The sequence below is a fragment of the Eumetopias jubatus genome, unplaced genomic scaffold (assembly GCF_037043125.1).
Source record: "Eumetopias jubatus isolate StellerSeaLion01/CBP00866 unplaced genomic scaffold, mEumJub1_p1.0 scaffold_13, whole genome shotgun sequence".
Lineage (NCBI taxonomy): Eukaryota > Metazoa > Chordata > Mammalia > Carnivora > Otariidae > Eumetopias > Eumetopias jubatus.
The window spans coordinates 40929102-40949703 of NW_028274819.1; the positions used below are offsets into that span (position 1 = coordinate 40929102).

The 20602-nt window shown below is 44.3% G+C and overlaps 1 protein-coding gene across 7 annotated transcripts in view; it reads left to right on the forward strand.

The window, feature by feature from the left end:
* The window catches only part of SERGEF (secretion regulating guanine nucleotide exchange factor), a 216591-nt gene that overhangs the window by 138088 nt on the left and 57901 nt on the right, over positions 1-20602 (forward strand). For 2 of the 7 annotated variants that reach the window (XM_028116956.2, XM_088017664.1), the window contains one exon: positions 2437-2521. The exons of the other annotated variants lie outside the window; for them this stretch is intronic. In XM_028116956.2, the coding sequence (XP_027972757.1) occupies positions 2437-2477 (41 nt within the window). In that variant the 3' untranslated portion in view covers positions 2478-2521. Of the gene's footprint in view, positions 1-2436; positions 2522-20602 lie in introns of those variants that run through there. 7 annotated transcript variants of the gene reach the window in all.

A 20602-nucleotide genomic window follows, 5' to 3' on the forward strand; every position in this document is an offset into this window, starting at 1 on the left:
GAGACTGAGGTCAGCAGAGGTGGCATGAGGGCATGTGACCACCACTTGCTCGGAAGATCCCTGCCTACCAGAGGCTGGCTCCCAGGCCCAGCTCTGGCTTCGGGGCCCTCACCTCCGTGTCTGGCTGAATTGGCTCCAGCTGTTTTGCTTCCCCTAGGAGCAGCTTATTTTGGCTTGAATGGGCAATTTGTTTGCCTTCTCTCCTGATATGCAGTTGTTCAGCCTTCCCTTCCTGCAGAGAAAAAAGAGCTGACTGCATTTCCTGTCTCCCCGCTCCACGCAGACCTTTGGAAAGGATTTTATTGGTGGCCTTTTCCTAGAGCATTCAGGCTCGCCAGACAGGCATTGTTAAAGGGTTAGATATTTGGCAAGAAAGTGTCATGCCTCCTCCTCCAAGCAAAGCCAGCTCTCTCACCAAATTGGAGCTATAATCTATGTAAGGATCTTTTTTTCCCGTTCATTTCAGTGATGATTTCCAATTATTGAACCTTTGTACCTCTGTAATATGTGTGGCACAGCATCTGACCTTGGCTTGAAACCCATCAAACAGGGTCATGTAAGAATTTAATAGAACTAAATCTTTTTTGACACAGGCTGTTCCTCTGAGTGGCCGTACCTCCAAACCCCAGGGCCTTGCAGAGAGCTTAGAGGCAAGTGTAAACTGTATGGTCCTGTGCACAGTGGGGTTGGCAAAGCATAAATGCTTTATATTACCTCATTTAATCCTCAGAGCAAATCGCTGAGCAGTTTGTTGGGAGGAATCAGTGTGTCAGGTCTTTAACCCAGGCCTCTAACTTCAGAGCCTGTGGTCCACTACCCCATGCTGCCTTCCTGTGGACCAGTGACAGTCCAGCCTGGTTTTAAGGCCACCAGATAAGATGATCTCATCCTGCCCTTTCAATACTGAGTTCCCCTTCATGTTAGCAACTTTTTCTGTCTTGCAGCCTAAATGTCTTCTTCAGATTCAGCGGTTCTCTGTATGATCACCAGATAGAATTGTGAAGTTGATGACATTGTTTTGGAAAACCACCCCTTTTAGGATTCTTCTTACCCCCTCATTGTCCCTTACCTCTTAAAAAATTAATTTACTTATTTAATTTTTGAATAATTAACACATGCATATGATTCAAACTTAAAAGGCATAAAAAGATTTAAAATGAAAAACTTCCCTCCTACCCCTTCCTCCCATTTGTCCATTGCCCAAAAACCCTTCCACCACACATGCAACTAATGCCTGTTAATCTGTATTTTTCTAGTTTCTTTTTGCACATATTAAGTAAATGCTAAGATATGTTTTTATCCCTCCTTTCACATAAGTGGTACTATATTGTACATACTTTGTAATGTCTTGTTTTTTCTGTCAACAGTTTATCTGGGAGATCTTTACATATCAGTATAAAAACCTTCCTAGATAGTTATTACAGGTATATAATATTCCAGTATACCTATGTACCATGATTTATTAAACCCATGCCCTGTTGGTGGACATGTAGATCATCTCTGATACTTTGCTATTATAGGTAATGATGTAGTGAACAACCTTGTGTATATATGTCATTTCATTTGTGGGATGTTGAAGAATAAATTCCTAGAAGCAAAATTATTGTATCAAAGAGTTAGTACAGCAATTTTGCAAGAGACTTATTGCCTTCATAGGCAATTTTGCCTTCATAGGAATTTATACCATTTTTTTCCTCCCACTAGCAATATATGAGTACCTGTTTCTGCAGCCTCCCTAAGAGTGTGTTAAGAAACTTCTAGATTTTTTCCAATCTGATAGGTGAAAAACTACTAAGGGTGGTTATTGTCTTTTTTTACTTTTTAAATGGAAATATAGTATGTATACCATAAAGTGTACAGATCTTGAAAGTTCAGTTTGATGAGTTTTACCTATGCCCATACCTAGGAAACTACCACCCAGTACAAGACACAGGACGTTTCAAGTACCCCAGAAGGTATCTCTTCTCAGGCAATACCCCAGCCCTAGAGTTAACTACTACTCCAACTTCTGTCTCCAGAAGTGAGTTTTGTCGGTGGTTGAACTTCATATAAATGGTGTTAGGCACTGTGTACTCTTTTGTGTTCAGCTTCTTATGTTCAACACATTGTGTCTCTAAGAATCATCTTATTTTGTGTGTAGTGGAAGTTCTTTTTTATTGGTCAGTATTAGCCCACTGGATGAACATATCACAACTTAGATGTCCGTTTCACTGTTGAAGATTTGGGTTGCTGACTGTGAATAAGGCCGTCAACATTCTTACACATGCCTTTTGGTGAACATACACATTGGTTTCTCTTGAGTACGTAACTGAGAGTAGGATTTCTGGATTCCATCCTTAGCATTAGTAGATAAACAGTTTTCTGAAGTAGTAGTGCCAATTATATATTGCCCATCAGTGATATGTGAGAGTTCCAACTGTGCCGTATCCTTGCCAGGTATTTTCAGTCTTGCTGATCGAGGCCATCCTGCGGAGTAAGTAGTGTGGAACTTCACTGTCATTTTAATTTACATTTCTCTGATAGCCAATGATGCAGAGCACCTTTTCATATACTTAGAGGCCACTCAGGCAGCTTCTTCTGTCAAGTGCAAAGACTCTCAAGTGGGTTTTGTGTATGTTTTTCTTAATGGTTTGCAGGCATCCTTTGTCTAATGGATTCAAGACCTTTGTTTTATATATATATATATATGTTTTATATATATAATTTTTATATATATGTTTTATATATATAATTTTATATATACTATATATACTATATATAAAATATATGTTATATTTATATATATAATTATATATATAATTTTATATATATTATATATATATTTTATATATATATAATTTATATATATAAAAAACAAACATCTTGAATATATATATATATATATATATATCTTGAACATCTTTTCCTTTCCCAGTCAATGGCTTACTCTTTTGCTCTCTTAATGGTGTCTTTTGATGCACAGATATCCTTAATTCTAATGAAGTCCAGTTTATCAATCTTTTATTTAATGGTTTGAGGTATTTGTGCCCTCTTTACAACATTTTTGTCTGCTCCAAGGTCATGAAATGAAAATACTCTCCTTTGTGTTCATCTTGAAACTTTATTAATTTTGCCTTTACATTTAGGCTTAGAATCCATTTTGAATCAGTATTAAAAAAAAACCTGGTGATGGGTATTAAGGAGGGCATGTTCTGCATGGAGCACTGGGTGTTATATACAAACAATGAATCATGGAACACTACATCAAAAACTAATGATGTACTGTATGGTGATTAACATAACAATAAAAAATTTTAAAAAAACAACAACAACACATTGCTCTAAAGCCATCTATTGAAAAGTTTGTCCTTTCCCCATTGATTTTTAGAGGCTCCCTTGTTGTAAATCAAGAAACTGTATATATATGTGTAAATTTGGTTTTGGGCTCTCTCTTCTCTTTCATTAATTTATTTTTCTATGTGCATGCTAGTACCATTCCACCTTGATTGCAGCTTTATAATAAATTCCAATATCTGGTATTAAGTTTTCAAACTCTGTTCTTCTTTAAGATGATTGTGGCCTTTCTAATCCCTCTACTTGTAGTTATGAATGAAAATTGAGCACCTTTTTGTATATTTAGGAGCTCTTTGTATTTTCTTCTTTTTTTAAAGAATTTATTTATTAATTTTAGAGAGTGTGTGTGTGCCGGGGTGGGGGAGGGACAGAGGGGAGGGACAGAGGGAGAGAATCTCAAGCAGACTCCCCGCTGAGTGCAGAGCCTGATGTGGGGCTTGATCACAAGACCCTGAGATCAGGACCTGAGGCAAAACCAAGAGTTGGACGGTTAACCAACTGAGCCACCCAGTCACTCCTGTATTTTCTTCTTTATGAAGGGTTTCTCCATACCTATATTAGTTTTTCACTGCTACTGTAACAGATTACCAGAAAATTAGTGGCTTAAAACAAGAACACAAATGCATTATCGTAGAGTTTGAGGTCAGAAGTCTGAAATGGGTCTCACTGGGCTAAAATCGGGGTGTGAACAGGCTGCATTTTTTTTTCTGGAGTCTTTAAGCAGAGTGTTTTCTTGCCTGTTCCAGCTCCTGGTAGGTAGGCTACCTGCATTTCTTGACTGTGGCTCCTGCCGTCTTCAAAGCCCGAAGTGGCTGGTTGAATCTTTCCTTCATCATATCACTCTGACACTGACTTTTCTGCCACCCTCTTCCACCTTTAAGAATCCTTGTGATTGCTTTAGGCTCCCTCTCCCGCTCTGGATAATCCAGCATAATCTCCCTATCTGAAGGTCAGCTAATTAGCAAGTTTAATTTCATCTGCTATCTCAGTTCTCCTTTGCCATGTAATGTAACACTCACAGGCTCCAGGAATTAGGACTTCGGGACTATATCATATGGCTTGCCTCAATATCCTTTGCCCTTTTTTTCCAGTTAGATTGCTCGTCTTTTTCTAATGAATTTCTAGGAGCTGGGCGCCTGGGTGGCTCAGTCGGTTAAGCATCTGCCTTTGGCTCAGGCCACGATCTCGGGGTCCTGGGATTGAGCCCCACCGGGCTCACTGCTCAGCGGGGGAGCCTGCTTCTCCCTCTCCCTCTGCCCCTGCACCCCCGGCTTGTGTTCTCTCTCAAATAAATAAAATCTTTAAAAAATTTCTAGGATCGGGGCGCCTGGGTGGCTCAGTCGTTAGCGTCTGCCTTCAGCTCAGGTCATGGTCCCAGGGTTCTGGAATCAAGCCCCGCATTGGGCTCCCTGCTCAGCAGGAAGCCTGCTTCTCCCTCTGCCACTCCCCCTGTTTGTGTTCCCTCTCTCGCTGTCTCTCTCTCTCTCAAATAAATAAATAAAGTCAAAAAAAAAATTCTAGGATCTTTTTATGTATTAGGGGGGTTAGGCCTTTGTGGCTCAGACAGCAAATATATTTTCTCAGCTTTTTTTTGTTTCTACTTTTGGTGTGTTTTTGTTTGTTTGTTTGTTTTGTGCTGTTTTTGCCATGCAACCTTTTCTTTCTCTGTAGACGAAATTGATCAGTCTTTTCCTGTGTGACTTCTGGATTTTGAGTTAGAGAAGCCTTCCCTATTCCAGGGTATAAAAGACTTTCCTCTATTTTACTCTAGTACTTTTTATGTTTGTTTGTTTGTTTGTTTAACATGTAAGTCTTTGATCCATTTGGAACTTATTCTGATACACAATGTCAAGTGTAGATTCAACTTCATTATTTTTCCAGATGGCTACCCAATCCTGTCTCAACACTGTTTAATTCCCTTTCTTTGGCTGCCCTCCTGGATCCCATTGCTTCCAGAGCAACCCTAAGGCCTAAAGAGAGGCAGTGACTGACCCAAGATTGCCAGCTAGTCAGTGGCAGAGCTGAGGCTAGACCTCAGGTCCAGCTCAGGCTGCTCAGTCTGGAGCTGGTGGCCGGTTATCAAGGAGCTTTCCGAGGTGGCTGTGGCCTCCTGCACTGTTTGCTGAGGCAGGGCTCTCAGTGTGCTGTCCCAGGTCATGCTTTGTTCATCTCTGGAGTGAGATATATTCCTTGCCACTGTCATACCTGGCTGCTCAGGGTACCACATTTTCTTCTCTATCAGGCCAGAAATGTGATAAGATCTTTGGCATTCAGGAGAGATGTTTCACAATTAATGCAGAGATGTTTTTACAGTCCACTGGTTATTGTTTAAATCCCATTTATGTTGAGTCATTTGTTTTCAAGGCATGGCCTCACATCCCAAGGTGTGCCTTTTTAGCTTTCAATAAAGGTGGATTTTTTTCCACTCTTATTCCCAAAGAAGCAATGGTAGTATCACCCCACAGGAGTCATTCTATATGAGACCACAGGTGAGGATGCCAGGCTGTCAAGGAGGCTCACACACTTGCTAATTACTCTCTCATTCCAGCCTTTTTGGGCACAAGATTGTTTACCACATTTTAGCACAAAGCTCTGGTCCTTTTAGGGTTGCTTCCACGAGCAGAAACCACAATTGTGACCTGCTGTACTTGTTTACAAATACGAGGCTTGGGGCCTTGCAAAGGTAAATCTGACAAAGGTGAACTGAAGGTAAAAACTACAGAAAGGTAGAGTGAGCTAGAGGCAGCCTTCTGCAGTTGGGGGGCTGAGGTCTGGTCCCAGCATTGTCTGCCACCTGCTGTCTATGTGATCCTGGGCAGTCATTTCCCTTTCTGGCCTGAGGATCCCCATGTGAGAAATGTTTCTCAAGTCTGCTGCACTACTCAAATCTGGCCTCATGTCCAACTGTGTTGCACATTAAAAAAAAAAAAGAATTAATTTATTAAAAACATTTTTTTATTGTCGTGTCACTTAATGAGGTCTACTCTCATTTTTAAGTGTACGATACGGTATTGTTAGCTGTAGGTACAATGTTGTACCAGGGACCTCTAAAACTCACTCATCTTCCTTCTTGGCAACAGTTGCTTTTCTTGGTGTCCAGGATACACTGCTCTTCTGGTTCCTACTGTTGCATTGGCTGCTTCTCCATAGTCTGCTTCATGGGCTCCGCCTCTCCTCTGCCTGAATGCTGAAGGTCTGAGGGCTCCGGAGCTCTGTGTTGGTCTCCCATCTTTTCTCTCTCTGCAGGTTTTCCAGTCAACGTCATTCAGACCCGTGGCTTTAACAACTTTGTATGCTGATGATTTCCCAATTTTTATGTTCAGCTCTGACCTCCTCTCTGAGCACCAAGTTATATATCCAGGTCCCCATTTGACATCTCCACATTAATTTTAAATAGGTATCTCCAGTGTAATGTGCCCAGAGTAGAACTTTTATTTGTCTTTTTCAAGACCATCTCTACTGGGTCTTTTTCTCAGTATATGGCATCACCATCGACCCAGTTGCTGAAGCCAAAAATCTAGGAGTCCACATTGATTCCTCTCCTCTCCTCATTCATCCTCACATCGAATCCCTTACTAAGTCCTGCTGACTTTACCTCTAAATGTATCCTGAGAATGTCTACTTTGCTCCATTTCTACTACTACTGCTTAGTCCATGCCACCAGAGTCTCTCCTTGGAACTGTTTCTATAACCCTAACTATACCAGGGCTCCTTTCTCTTCCCCACCGCCAGTATAAATGGAATTCATACGGCATGGGTATATGGTAGCCAGAGTGCTTTTATGTGTTGGACCTCTTAATAGACTGAATTGTCTCTGCCTGCCTTGCTTGCAGGGGTGCTGCACCTGTTTGTTGAGTACTGACTGACTGTTATGCACACTATTGTCTTCATTCCCTCCCCTCAGCCCCTGCTAGTGGCTGACAGTTTGCCGTGTGGCCTTCTGGGTGCCATGGAGCAATACAGCCAATGCTTGTTACCTCATGGAGCTCACACTGAGTGGGAAAGAGACCTGTGAATTAAGTCTGGCATATAATATGTACTTAATAAACACTGAACGAATCCCAAGCACAGAGTGATAAGAATTAGAGGAAAGGTTGAAAAGGAGGAAAGATTAATTTTGGAAATCCTCATAGAAAAGGTAGCTTTTGAGCAGAGGAAGGGTAAAGAGCCTTGTATGCTGAGGGACCAACATGAACAAAGGGAAGGAAGGCTTTAAAGAGTGAATCATGGTTGAGGGACAGTGGCCAACCATCCGGACTGAGGGTCAGCTAGGGCCAGGTCTCCAATGAAATGCTGAGGGGCATTGACTTTATTGTATAGGCAATGTGGAGCCATTATGGGTCATTTAGGAAGACACTTCAGAAGTTGACAATTATAGCAGAAGATAAAAGGCTTCAAAAAAAAAATGGAGAATGGACAATAATTGGGTGCCTACTACGTGCTGGCACCATTCTGAGCATTTTTCATATATCATTTCATTTCATCATCACCATGCAGGATAGAAATAGACAGATGAGAATTGTCCCTGCTTTTTCAGATGGGAAATTGAAGACTCAAAGAGGTGGAGCCCAGGATTCAGATTAACATCTATTGACTCCAAGGTTCGCACTTTCCCCCCTCATCCTGCCACATCCCTGAAGGGGGTCATGCTTTGGCTTAATTAGCGTATCAGGCTGCACCAGCTAATTTTATAGTGTGCGGGTGACTTTAGAAGCCAGGAAGAAGCAACAGCAGAGCTAGTACTGATAGCACTTGTCTGCAGGGGCAGAGGTCATCCTCTGCCCTATTGCCTGTCTTCAGAGCATAGCACCTAGGGGACCATGGACAGCATGGGACAGCTTTGACAGTGACCAGGAAGTCAGGCCTGTGGGCCTGCTCTGTCCTTCCTTTGAGCAAGCTTCCTGAGCCTGGGTGGCCCGATGAACCCCTAGACTCACAGTGTTGCCCCTTAGCACTCAAAGGCCTTGGCTTATGCTGGAGCCCTAAATACCACCTACCCTGTGGTGCTGTCCCTGCTGCCTCTTATCTCTCTGGAATCCCTCTTCCTCCTGGGTGCACTGAAAGGCCTTAACGCAGAACAGCTGTGACTATTCATTCCAAAGTGTTCTCTCTGGGCAGGGCTTCAGCAATGCTCTCTTTGCCCATTTGGCCATTCATGGATTTATTGATTCATTAAGAGGCTGCACCACGTAGTAGGAAGAGCTCTGGGCCATGGGACGTGAGTGCAAGACCAGCTGCTGTCACCTTGGGCTCGCCCCTTTCCTTCTCTGGGCCTTCTTTTCTTTATGGGTAAAAGAAGAGAATTGTGTAAGATAATCTTCAAGGTGTCTTCCAGCTCTGACACTTTCTGGGTTTTGTTCTTCCATAGAGTCATGCCTTGCCCCTAACATGGCATTAAGGGAATGCTTCTCAGAAGAGATCATGTTGAAGGTGGGTCTTAAAGGGTGAGTGGAGGAGGAGGAAGGCATTCCAGCAGATGGGATCAGCATGAAGAAGACATGGCACATTGGGGGAAAGAAGGGCTCAGGAGGGGAACAGAGCAGTGGGAGACGAGGCTGTGGGATGTCTGCAGCCAGGTCACAGAGGTCTTGAATAACAGGCTAAGCAGCTGGGACTTCATCTTGGGTAACAGTAACGTATCATGACACAGCTCCTGTGTTATACTTTCTCTTTTCCTGGGGTTAAAATTGCCTGTTTTCCCCCCGCTTCCTTTGATTGATTTTTGATATACTTCAACAGAGGAATCACAGAGGAATGGCAGTGGGTTTGATTTTGTGGCTTTGTAAGATATTAATTCGGTAAGCTTGTGCTTTTCTGCTTGGGACAAGAAAGATGCTCCTGACCTTCTGGCCTTCAGCACACTGGATGTCTGATGGCTCCGACCAGGCGTCGTGGCTCCAAAATCCCCATCAGATTCCTTGGCCCAGCTCAAGGCTAATCCTTTCCTCTTCCCAAGGCAGCCACGAGGCTAAGAGGGACAGGAAGCTCACAGCTTAGTCCTCGTGTGGCATGCGTGCGGATGTGAGTGCTTCTGACATGTGCTCACGGCTCACAGTGCCCAAGGCTGTCCAACTCACCCGCCCTTTTTCACGGTCGCTGCTTAGAGGTTCTCAGGGGAGGTTCAGTCCCATTCACACAGGTGAGGACAGGGAGTCTCAGAAAGGTTGCCTGATTTGCCCCAGGCAGTGTAAGATAGTGTAAGGAGCCTGAGGCCTTGGAGTTAGGAGGCCATGGATTCCAATTCCTGCTCTGCTGCTTCATACCTGTGTGACCATGTGCAAGTTGCCACCTTCTCTGAACTGTGGGTTCCACTTCTTTGAAGATTGAGGTAATAACCACTTCTATAAATGCTTGTCACTGGAGTGAATTGTGTGGTTTCTCTTGGCACAGAGTAGGTGCTCAGCATGTCTGATTCTGACTCACTTGAGGGCTCTTTCTGGTGTTTCGCCTTGCTTCCCATATGGCCCTCTTTGTCATCTTGCTCCTCTCTTCTTAAGTCAATGCCACAGACGTAGACTAGTGGAAATAGTCTTCCCGTGTGCCCAGTGTGAAGCTAGGCCCTGTGGATGGGCTGCCAGGACACAGGGAATAGCCCCTGGCCTCACTTTGCTTATTGCCTGGTGGGGCATGTTTGCGAGTGGAGAGGGTCCAGCCTTCACTCTTGACGCGGAGCCAAGGTGATGTGACCGTCACGTGTGCCACTGATCTCCTTCCTCTTCCGGGAACTTGCCGTGTGTCACGCGCCAGACTAAGCTCTAGCATACACTCCTACATACTCACGTGTGCCTGGAGCTTACTTACACTATAACCCGCAATCCTGTTTTACACATGAGAAAAATGAGGATCAGAAAAGGTAAGCATCTTGTCTTAAGATCTTACAACTGATACTGGGTGGCACTATTTGAACCAGATTATCTGACTCTGGAGCATGCGCTTTTTTATTAGATAACTTTTTGCTTATTACAGAATAGTGTGTATGTGTGTGTGTGTGTGTGTGTATATGTGAGTGTGTGTGTGTACACACACACACACACACACACACACACACACATATATGTAGTTAAAAAGTAAACAAAACTGAAAGGCTTAATAATGGCAGTTTCTGCCTCACCTTTTCCCACCCCAAGGCCCATTCCCAGAGCCAGCCATTTTGAATTCTTTTCAGGTATTTACCTCTGTGTTTAAAAATCAAATGCTCATTTAACTTACCAATTTTAAATAAAATAAATTATATCTATTGATTTCTTAATATAAATTAAAATTTAGGGGCGCCTGGGTGGCTCAGTCAGTTGAGTGTCCAACTCTTGATTTCAGCTTAGGTCGTGATCTCAGGGTCGTGAGATTGAGCCCCAGGTCAGGCTCGGCGCTGGGTGTGGAGTCTGCTTAAGATTCTCTCTCTCCCTCTCCCTTCGCCCCTCCCCACCGCTCTCTCGTTCTCTCTCCCCCCTCTAAATAAGTAAATAAATAAATAAAGCAAATTATGTCTATTGATTTCTTAATATAAATAAAAATTAATTATCTTATACCACCACCCCCATTTCCTCTTTCTCCGTCCTCCCACTGTACTGAAATCATTAGTCTGTTAGTAAGACCAGCGTAAAGACCATTCTCACTGCTGAGCCAAGTAAGGTATCACGATATGGCTCCTGTACTGTACTTTCTCTTCTTCTGGGGTATTGCCTGGTTGTTGGGTTTTGTTTTTTACTCTTCCTTTGTTTGATTTTCTATATACTAACCACTAATTCTTCCCAAATGCCCCCAAAATATCTGTAAAACACCTCTTCACCCCCCTTTTTTTAAGATTTATTTATTTATTTGAGAGAGAGAGAGTGTGGGAGTGTGTATGAACAGGGGGAGGAGCAGAGGAGGGGAAACTCGAGCAGACTCGTGCTGAGTGCGGAGCCGACATGGGCCTTGATCTCATGACCCTGAGATCATGTCCTGAGCCAAAAATCAAGAGCCAGACTCTTAACCAACTGAGCCAACCACCCGGGTGCCCGCCTCTTCACCTCTTGATACTCTTTTCATATGGTCAAATATGTCAAGTCTGTTAGCAGTGTCCCCACCCCCACCCCACCCCAGAGCCCTGCCTCCTGGTTCCATCTGAAATACTTACCCCAGGCCTCACAGCTGTTACCCTGTGACTTCTCTTTACTGCTCTCCTGTGTTAAACCCTGTTTCATCTGCTCCCTGTCTTCCTCCTTCTTGAGATTCGTCTCTTACTTTGGTGGAGCGCATGTTCCAGTAGCTCCCTAAGAAAGAGTAGATGGAGATAAATTTTTTGATTCCTTGAATTCTGAAAATACATGTACTCTGTTTTCACAGTTGGTTGACAGTTTGTATGTAGGATTCAAGGTTGGAAGTCCTTTTCCTTCTGATTTTTGGAGGTTTTCCATTGTCCTCTAGCTTCTAGTGTTACTGGTGAGAAGTCTGGTTTTTTTCTTCTTCTAATTTCTGTTCCTTTGTATGAGACCAGGGTTTTTTTTTTCTCTTTGAAATTTTAGGAGTTTCTCTTTCTCTTCATTGTTTTGAACTTTTATGATGATGTGCTTTGGTATGGGTGATCTTTTATTCCTTGTCCTGGTACTCACTGAACCCTCTATTGGAGGCTTATGCCCTTCAGTTCTGGGAGATTTTTCTTGAAATAGTTTTTTATAGTTTTTTCCTTAGTTGTCTCAATTCTCACTTTCTGGGACTTCTTAGATGTATATTGAATCTCCTGGACTTACCTTCTAATTTTCTTAGTTTTTCTTTCCTCTTGGACATCTTTTTACTTTTTGGATCACTTTCTGGGAAATTTCGTTGACTTGATCTTCCAACCTTTGAAATGGAATTTTTATTTTGGCTCTCTTTTTTAATTTTTAAGCACTCTTTCTTCTTCAGTCCTTTTTTTAAAAAAAAAATTTCTGTTCTTGATCATATTGTAGCCTTGTCATCTATTATTTCTCAGTGGATATTGTAGAGTTTTAAAAATGTTTTCTTTTGCCCTCTGCCTTGTCTCTGTTTCTTCCACTTTTTCCTTTTCCTGTTTGGGGTTCTGTCCTACCTATTGGAGACTTGCTGGATGTTGTTTATTGCCCCCCAGATGTGCTCTTTACACCCCGTTACGTGCCTCCCGGGAGACTGATCTCTGTGGCCTGCGTCAGCAGGTTCCCTTGCCCTCTAACTTCTGGTGGGATTCGGCTAGTGAGAGGCACAGCAGGAGATCTGAGGATGGGAAAAGGTGGGGTCGGGGTATTTGTTCCCCCAGCTTGGATCCCTGCTCTGTGGCTGCAGCTCCTGCCACCTCACATCCCTCTCCATAACTCCATCCTCTCTGGTTCCGCTAGCCACAACCTTCCCTTGCCTCTACTGACTTAAATAGAGGTGGTAAAGCTCTAGCTTTAGTGGTCCTGGGGTACGAAACTATCCCTGTTGGTTTCCCTAAACATTGTCCCTGCCTCTGTGAATGGCTCCTTTATAAAACTCTTTCCTGCTACTCCTTTGAGCTGTAGTCTGTCTTGTGCTGAGGCCTGGACTGTTGCAGAGGTTTTCCTCTCTAGAAACGTGGTGATCTTTAGCTGTCTGTTCATATTGGAAAGTGAGACACTAAGTGAGGCAATATATGCATGGGGAGGGCTCACTGACTGGTCAACTTCCTTGTAAGATGAGGGGCATGAGGGGCAGAGGAGTGAGGGAAGCTTTTTCATTCGTGGACCTCCAGAGATCAGTATTTATGGGCTTTTTTCTAATCTCTTGCCTTGGCATATATATGCCTGGCTGTTGACTTTCTGGAACACGATGGAGGAAGGAGACTTGGGATCCCATTCCTCGTACACAGATTGTCACTGAAACTGTTTATTTCATCCTTATCGTCACTCCCACCATCCGGTGCATCTGTTTTTTTGTTTGTTTGTTTGTTTGTTTTTGTTTTTTTCCCTGAGTCCAGGGCCTCCCTGGGTCAGTTTCTCCAGAGAACAAATATCTAGTGCTCACTTAGGAAGTAGGTTGCCTGGTTGTGAATGTTGGGAAGAATCTGAGAACCTAACCATCTCATATATATGCTTTCAGCCAGTCCCTCTGATTTCAGCTCTGTCTTTATCCCACTTTCAAAGGCACTTGGTGCCTCTCAGTCCTGAGGCTTCCCCAAGTTTTGTAAGAAAAGTGGGTTCCATTTTCACTGTCCCCTTCAGCCCGCAGTGGGCTGCAGCCAGCTCCACTCTGAGAAGTTAGTTACCTCCTTCATCTCTTCTTCATCTGAAATGTGTTGTGCTATTTTGTCTGCTGTTGTCTCTCCTTCTATTTTCCTTTCCTTGGTGGATTTATACTTTCTTTAGTTTTTTCCAGTCGGTTAAATGGGGCTTTGGAAGGGAGTAGAGATAAAAGCCTGGGCTCAGTCTGCCCTGATTAGTGGGAAGTTCGTAGCTTGCTTTTGTAGCCCACAGCTGCAAAGGGCAGAGGAAGTGGCCCCAGAGTGGCCCAGAGACTGCAAGGCAGGCCACGTATCGATGAAGGTAAGCCACCCAGAGTGGGAGCCTCCACACCGGGGCCTTTGCGATGGTGGGTTTTGTGAGTTCTGTGAGTCTGTTCATTTTATTCAAGCAACACCTCTTAGATAAATTTTGCATATGAAGAAAATTTATTTCCATCAGTTGGGAACTGACTTGTAAAAAATTCAGCAAATGGCAATACATAACAGAAGGCAAACAACAACTAAAACCCCAAGTAAAATGATAGGGACTTTTGGGCAAATGCATTTTAATTTTCCAAATGGAGTGGATGGCCAAATGTTTATGGGCTTCTACTGTGGGAGGGGCCTGCCTTCCTGAGGGAGGGGAGCAGAATTTTAGCTGCTCTAATCTAAGAAGAGGCCCGGGGTCATAGAACCACATACTTTAAAGGTAGAGGACACTTTAGAGATGGCCTAATCCCCACAAAAGAGGAAATGAAGGCCTAAGTGTGGAAATGATTTGCCCAAAGTCACACAGCAAGTCAGAGGCTAAGTCCAGGATGACAGCTCCCAAGTCTTGACTCCAGCTGGCATCACCACACCTTGGAGACAGAGCATCAGCAACATTGGAGATGAGCTCCAAAGGCCCCACCCTTGTCACTGTGACATGGCAGCCGTGGCATGGGGAGTCCTTCACTCGGCTCACTTCTGGCTGACTTCTACTGCTTGTCCCCACTAGACACATCGTGTCCTCTGTTTCCCTTCTCTGCAGTAGCTCACATGCAGCCCAGTACAATACAGAAAGTAGTCCTGTTTCCTTTCATTCTCCAGGGTTTGAGGCTCTCTCAGGGGTTGCTATATGAACTCAATTGCAGTTAAAAAAAAAAAAAAGAGGGGCACCTCAGTGGCTCAGTCATTTAGCGTCTGCCTTCAGCTCAGGTCATGATCCCAGGGTCCTGGGATCAAGCCCCGCATCAGGCTCCCTGCTCAGCGGGAAGCCTGCTTCTCCCTCTCCCACTCCCCCTGCTTGTGTTCCCTCTCTTGCTGTGTCTCTCTGTCAAATAAATAAATAAATAAAATCTTTAAAAAAAAGGTAAAGACTTCAATAACTCAGGTTTGGGGGAAGGTAAGGGAAAATAAATCAACACAGCAAATTACCAACTCTCGAATATTTATTGACCATAATAACAGTAATAGCTGACATTATTGGTCCTTACCACGGACCATGTATGGTTTTATACATTTTATATGGATTATTGATTGATTCTTTACATTAAACGTAAGGTAGGTAGTTGTATGCTTGTTTCACAGATGGGGAAACTAAGGCACAGAGAGGTTAAGTAACTTGCTCAAGGAGAAGAGCATTGTCCTGGATACTCTACATTGTGAGGGGCTAGATATCCATCGTGGTGGATTCATAATAAGTGGGTGATACTCTCCCAGATTATTCAGTAGTAGATTGATAAGACCTGCAAAGGGATCTCTTATGGCTGCCAAAGTTTCCAGCCTCAGACTGCCCCCATGAAGGCAGAGAAGAATGAGTGTTCCACTTTCTGAGATATCAGAAAATTGGGAGGGTATGCAAAGAATAACAAAATCAGGAACAAAACAAGGGTGGAAATATGAGTTAAAGCCAACAAAGTAACATTTAACTGGGTATAAATGTTAAGAGCAGGCCTAATGGTAGAAGTTCTGAGTCTTGGGTGTAACTGCCTAGCTGATTCCTGGTCAGCCTGCAGTGAGGTCAAGGCCAAGGAGCCAGCCATGGCAGCAGAGATGTGGACAGAGGGGAGAAGATGAACTTGATGGTTATGTTGCCTTTAAACTGTCAGTGGGACAAGCAATGGAGCCGTTGTGAAGACAAACTGCAAAAGGGGTCACTTCTTCTTAAGGCCTTTCAACTGATTGGATCAGGCCCACCCAGATCATCTGGAAGAATTTCTGCATAAAGCCAATTTATTACAGATGTTAATCACATCTGCAGAATATCTTCACAGCAACACCTAGGTTAGTGTTTGATTGAATAACTGGGTACACATGCCACATAAAACTGACTGTTACATGGTCCAAATTGTATTTTAAATCATTCTGGGGACAGGACGGTGGCTGAGTTGAAGGGGAGAGGGCCTGGAAGCAGAGAGATGAGTAGCGAAGCCAGAGCATTACCTTAAGGGAGGGGTGATGAGGACCTGAAATGAGTAGCGGCAAACTGAGAAACTGAGATAGAAAGTAAGAGATTTGAAAGACCAAGCTCAGCCTATTGGGATTCAGTGACACAGTTTGAACAGGCTTGAGAAAGGAAGGAGAAAAATGGGCAGGATCGTGGATGGTATCCAGTGATCTGCTCGGTAGACTGAGTGGATGTGCCATCATTGACCGAGAGGGGAAATACATGGAAAGAGGAAAGAGCAGGCTAGAGGCAAGGTGACGAATGTATTTTTGAGCATAACTGAGTGTGCGATGCCTATGGAACATCCAAACAGAATGACCTGGTAGGAGATTGGGATGAAGACTTTTAACTCTTTGGAGAGGTCAGGTAGTTTCTGTAGAGAAAGGTAAGTGAAGCAGGACTACCTAAGTAGTTTTTTCTTCATGTCTATATGGATGGTGTTTTTGCTAAGTGGCCCTGCTCTAGGGCATGGTTTCGTCATGCCTTCGATACTGTTACATTGATGTGGCCATCCTGTGATTATTCCTGCCACTGTAATAGTTTGGCCCCGGGCAGAAATGGCTTTCCTCGCCATGTTTTGCAGGGATCTGCCCAGCCTGCAAGACTTTCTCCTTAGATGTCAAGAAGCCATTTTGAGGGTTTGGTCCTCAGGAGGAGCCCATACACATGAGGGCTCTGTCTCCTTGAGGAAAATCCAGGATGGAATCACTAAAGTCTGGGGAGTGACTTGAAAGCATGTAGCACGAAGTATGACTAATGACTTCATGTAGCAGCTCACTGCCCCAGAAAACGAGGCCGGCCCAATCAGGCTGCCTGGGAAGAAGCACCCTCTGTTCTCCCAACTTCCAACCCTAGACTTCCTCTCAACAGGTCTAAAGATAATGGATGGGGAGTTTCTGCCCTGGGAGGTGTGGGAGTACGGGGAAGGAGATGGGACAGTATTCACTGAGTACCTCCTGTGGGCCAAGCAGTGTGCTGGGCACCTTCCTTCATGATGATAATGATGAAAGCAGTGACAATTAACTCTTACCAGGTGTTTGCCTTGGTGCCAGGCACTGGGCATATATTGTTTGTTTTTCTTTTTTATTTGATACCACAACCGTGTGAGATAGGTACTATTATTAGCCACATTTTACAAGTGAGGAAGTCAAGGGGTGCCTGGGTGGCTTAGTCGGTTGTGCATCCAGCTCTTGGTTTTGGCTCAGGTCATGATCTCAGGGTTGTGAGATTGAGCCCCACATCGGCCTCCATATTCAGCAGGGAGTCTGCTTGAAGATTCTCTCCCTCTACCTCTCCCCCCACTCACACTCTCTCTCTCTCTCTCTCAAATAAATCTTAAAAAACCACCACAACAAGTGAAGAAGTCAAGGCAGAGAGATCAAGTAACTTGCCCAGGGTCACACAATTAGTAGATATCTAAGGTGAGATTTGAAAAAAGGTTCTGATTCCCAAGCCTAGACTTTCAGACATTATGCTGCTTCTCTCTGGCCCTGACCCTCACTGTTCCTGTCGTTCAGGGGAGCGAGACTACAGGGTTTTTCTTTTACAGGCCTCACAGATTTCTGTCTTCACAACTTTAAGGAGTGGGTGGGTTGGGGGAAGCCCTGGATGGGAATTAGGAGACATAGGTTCTTGTCCCAGCCTCTGTCTGATCTGGGACCTTAGACCTTAATCTTTTGGAACCACATTTTCATCACCTATAAAATGGAGATTCTGACACTTACCTCCCAGGGTGTTAGGAGCATCGGATGAAGAAATTGCTAAGAAAGTGTTTTCATAAACTTTGGGGGTTATTCTGTTGTGTTTGTACCAACAACCCTGCTTTTCAGAAAATCCTCTCTTGCTATCTTCCCCCGACCCTGACTCCTCTTGTCCTTTATTATGATTTTTGGCATTCTTATCACTTAAAAGTCTGACGATCATGCGTTGAGGCAGGAGGCCACCAACATTCTTATATATAAAGAATTCCACCCCCCTCCCCGAGCCGGCTGGAGGGCGTGGGGTGGCCACGTAGATTGAGCAGCTGCAAAAGCTATAAAAGAGGAGTCTTCTTGTCAGTCACAGGAGTGAATCATGCAAACGGCTGCTTTGCTACGTCCTTCCCAGAGCCATAAGGTGAATTGGATAGCCCTGTTGCTTTCATCAGTCACTAGACCTAAGTGAAGCTCACCTTCTTTCTTTAAAATGTAGCAGGCATGTGTATTTGAAAGAGCATGAGTTCCGGATCCAGACTCACCTGGGTTCTGTTCCCAGCATCACCACTTACAAGCCGAGTGACCCTGGACAAGTCCTCATGCCAACCTGAGCCTCAGTGTCCTCATCTATAAAATGGGAGTTGATAAGACCTGCCTCACAGGGTTGTCATGCAGCTCAGAGGAGATGGCAGAGGGCCCAGCATGATAGCAGGTGCTCATTAGACTCTCAGTAACGCTTACTTCCCCGAGTCTCTGAGTTGTGGCAATGAGCGCCTTGGGATGGTGGGGTTGATGAGGAGTGAAATGGTCTGATTTCCAGAGTCCAGAGGCAGAGGACTCAGTAATAGACACTTGACTCACAGCTCTATTTTTAGCTCAGTGCTGCCTAAGGTTTAAAAATGTGGTGTCTGCCTCAAGTGTCCCTTCATCCTTTCAGTGCAAGAGTGGGGGGTCGGGGTGAGGGTGGGGAGGGGGCTATCCCGCCTTCAGAGTCACACCTTCCTCCTCCTCTGTGTCTAGCATGGTCACCTTGGACATCATGAGCTTCGAAGAAGCCGTGCTGATGCTCGGACAGGAGCACTTTGTCCTGGTCTTCGGGAGGGCTTTCTCATTGCTAAACCGGCCTTCAGCTCTCTGGCTGTTACAGCTTGTGAGGATTTCATCCATCACCCCTGCCCATGTTCACTGTGCGGCTGACTTCGTGAATTTGGGGAGCACAACATCAAATATTTCTCCCGCAGTTCCTGTCCCTCCCCTCCATTCTCAAGATGCACACGTTACAGTAATAAATGTTATTTCATGTCACCTGCAACAGCTCCCTGGTAGGCAAGAATTTGGTTTGATGGTGAAGAGGAGAGGGTTTCAAATCAAAGAGATGGGGGTTTGAATCCTAACTCTGCAGCCGCACGCAGGTGACCTGGGGCAGATGACTGAGCTCCTCTGAGTGTAGGCTTCTACATCTATCAAATAGAGATAATAGTCCCCATCTCCTAGGAGGGTGAGGATGCGTGAAAGAATGCTTGCAGAGCCTCAGCACAGGACCAGGCACACAGTGAGCCCATGACACATTGTAACTGGGGCATCGTCTTAGAGCAGAGCAAACAGCAGTCCGGGGAGGTTAACTCATTTGTCTAGGATAAGGCATTATCCCTGTTTTCCTGAAAGAAAATGGAGGCTGAGAGGTCACGGATCTTGCCCAAGGTTATACAACTAGTAAGTGCAGAACCTGAATTATAAGCCAGCTCTCCTGACACCCCAGCTGGGTCTCCTGACATTGTACCAGAAGCCTCTGCAAAACTGGAATTAATGTCCCAAACCCATTTATAACCGGCCCCCTGGTGGTGGGGGAGTCTGAGCCCAGTCTTCCTTCTGCCGAATCCTGCTTTCTGGAAACGGGCTGCTGGTAAAAGATGTGTATGTGTGCACACACAGGTTTGTGTACATATACATATATATAAATGATGGAGCAGGAAAATGTCCTGGGAAACCACGATTCCCTAGAGTGCTCCACAAACGCAGCATTTTGTCTAATGGAATTTCTGAGTATTAACTTCTTGGTTTCAGGTCTTGTTGCAGATCATTATGAAATGCATTGCCACCAATCACTTTCTGGAGCTAGGAGAAGCTGTCTAGTGAGTGTCAGTAAATCCTTCTTAAATGACAGAGGATCTTGGAGGGTCTCCAGCCATTGTCATAATGACCCGTTGTAATGTTCACGACTTTAATTGTATGTCTGTCTGGATCTCTGACACTCGTATCATTCAGTCATGGCAACAGCTGTGTGTGTGTGTGTGTGTGTGTGCGCGCGCGCGTGCGCTGGGAGGGAGAACAGGATGGAGAGATAATTATCCTCATCTCGCAGGTGAGAAAGCTAGGACTCAGCTTGAATCCTCACTGGGGACCGTAGAGATGGATCACAGCAGAGCCGGAATTGAAATGACATTTGCCAAGACAGTGTAGTAAAGCAGAGAAGAAAAAAAAAAAAAACAGGTTCTTTGAGTCAGACATACTTGGGTTTAAATCCCAGTTCTGACACTTTCTAATGGTGTTGACCTTTGAGCAAGTATCAGTCTTGCAGGTCCCACCATTACTCATCTGTAAAATGGCAAGAATAATCATTTCCCTTGCTGGGATTATTTTATGGTCGTTCTAAGTAATGCATGTGAAGCCATCGGCACCGTGCCTGGTCAGGGTAGGTGCTCCGCATGTGGGCACTATTAGTCTTCCCATCCTTTCCAGTCTACCCAGATGTCTGTCTGCAGTAGCAATACGGAAGATACAGAGTAGGAGACTGACCTGTCTTGAGCCCATCAAATTCTAGAAGTGCCTTTTTAAGTGAATCCATTCTCATTCACTTTAGGAGGGTGCGGGGTTTTTTGCTTTACCTCTAATAAGAGAGGCCTGAGACAGACTTTTATTTGGAGATAAACTTAAATAATTTTACATCAATACCAGAGGTAGTACAAAGCAATAAAA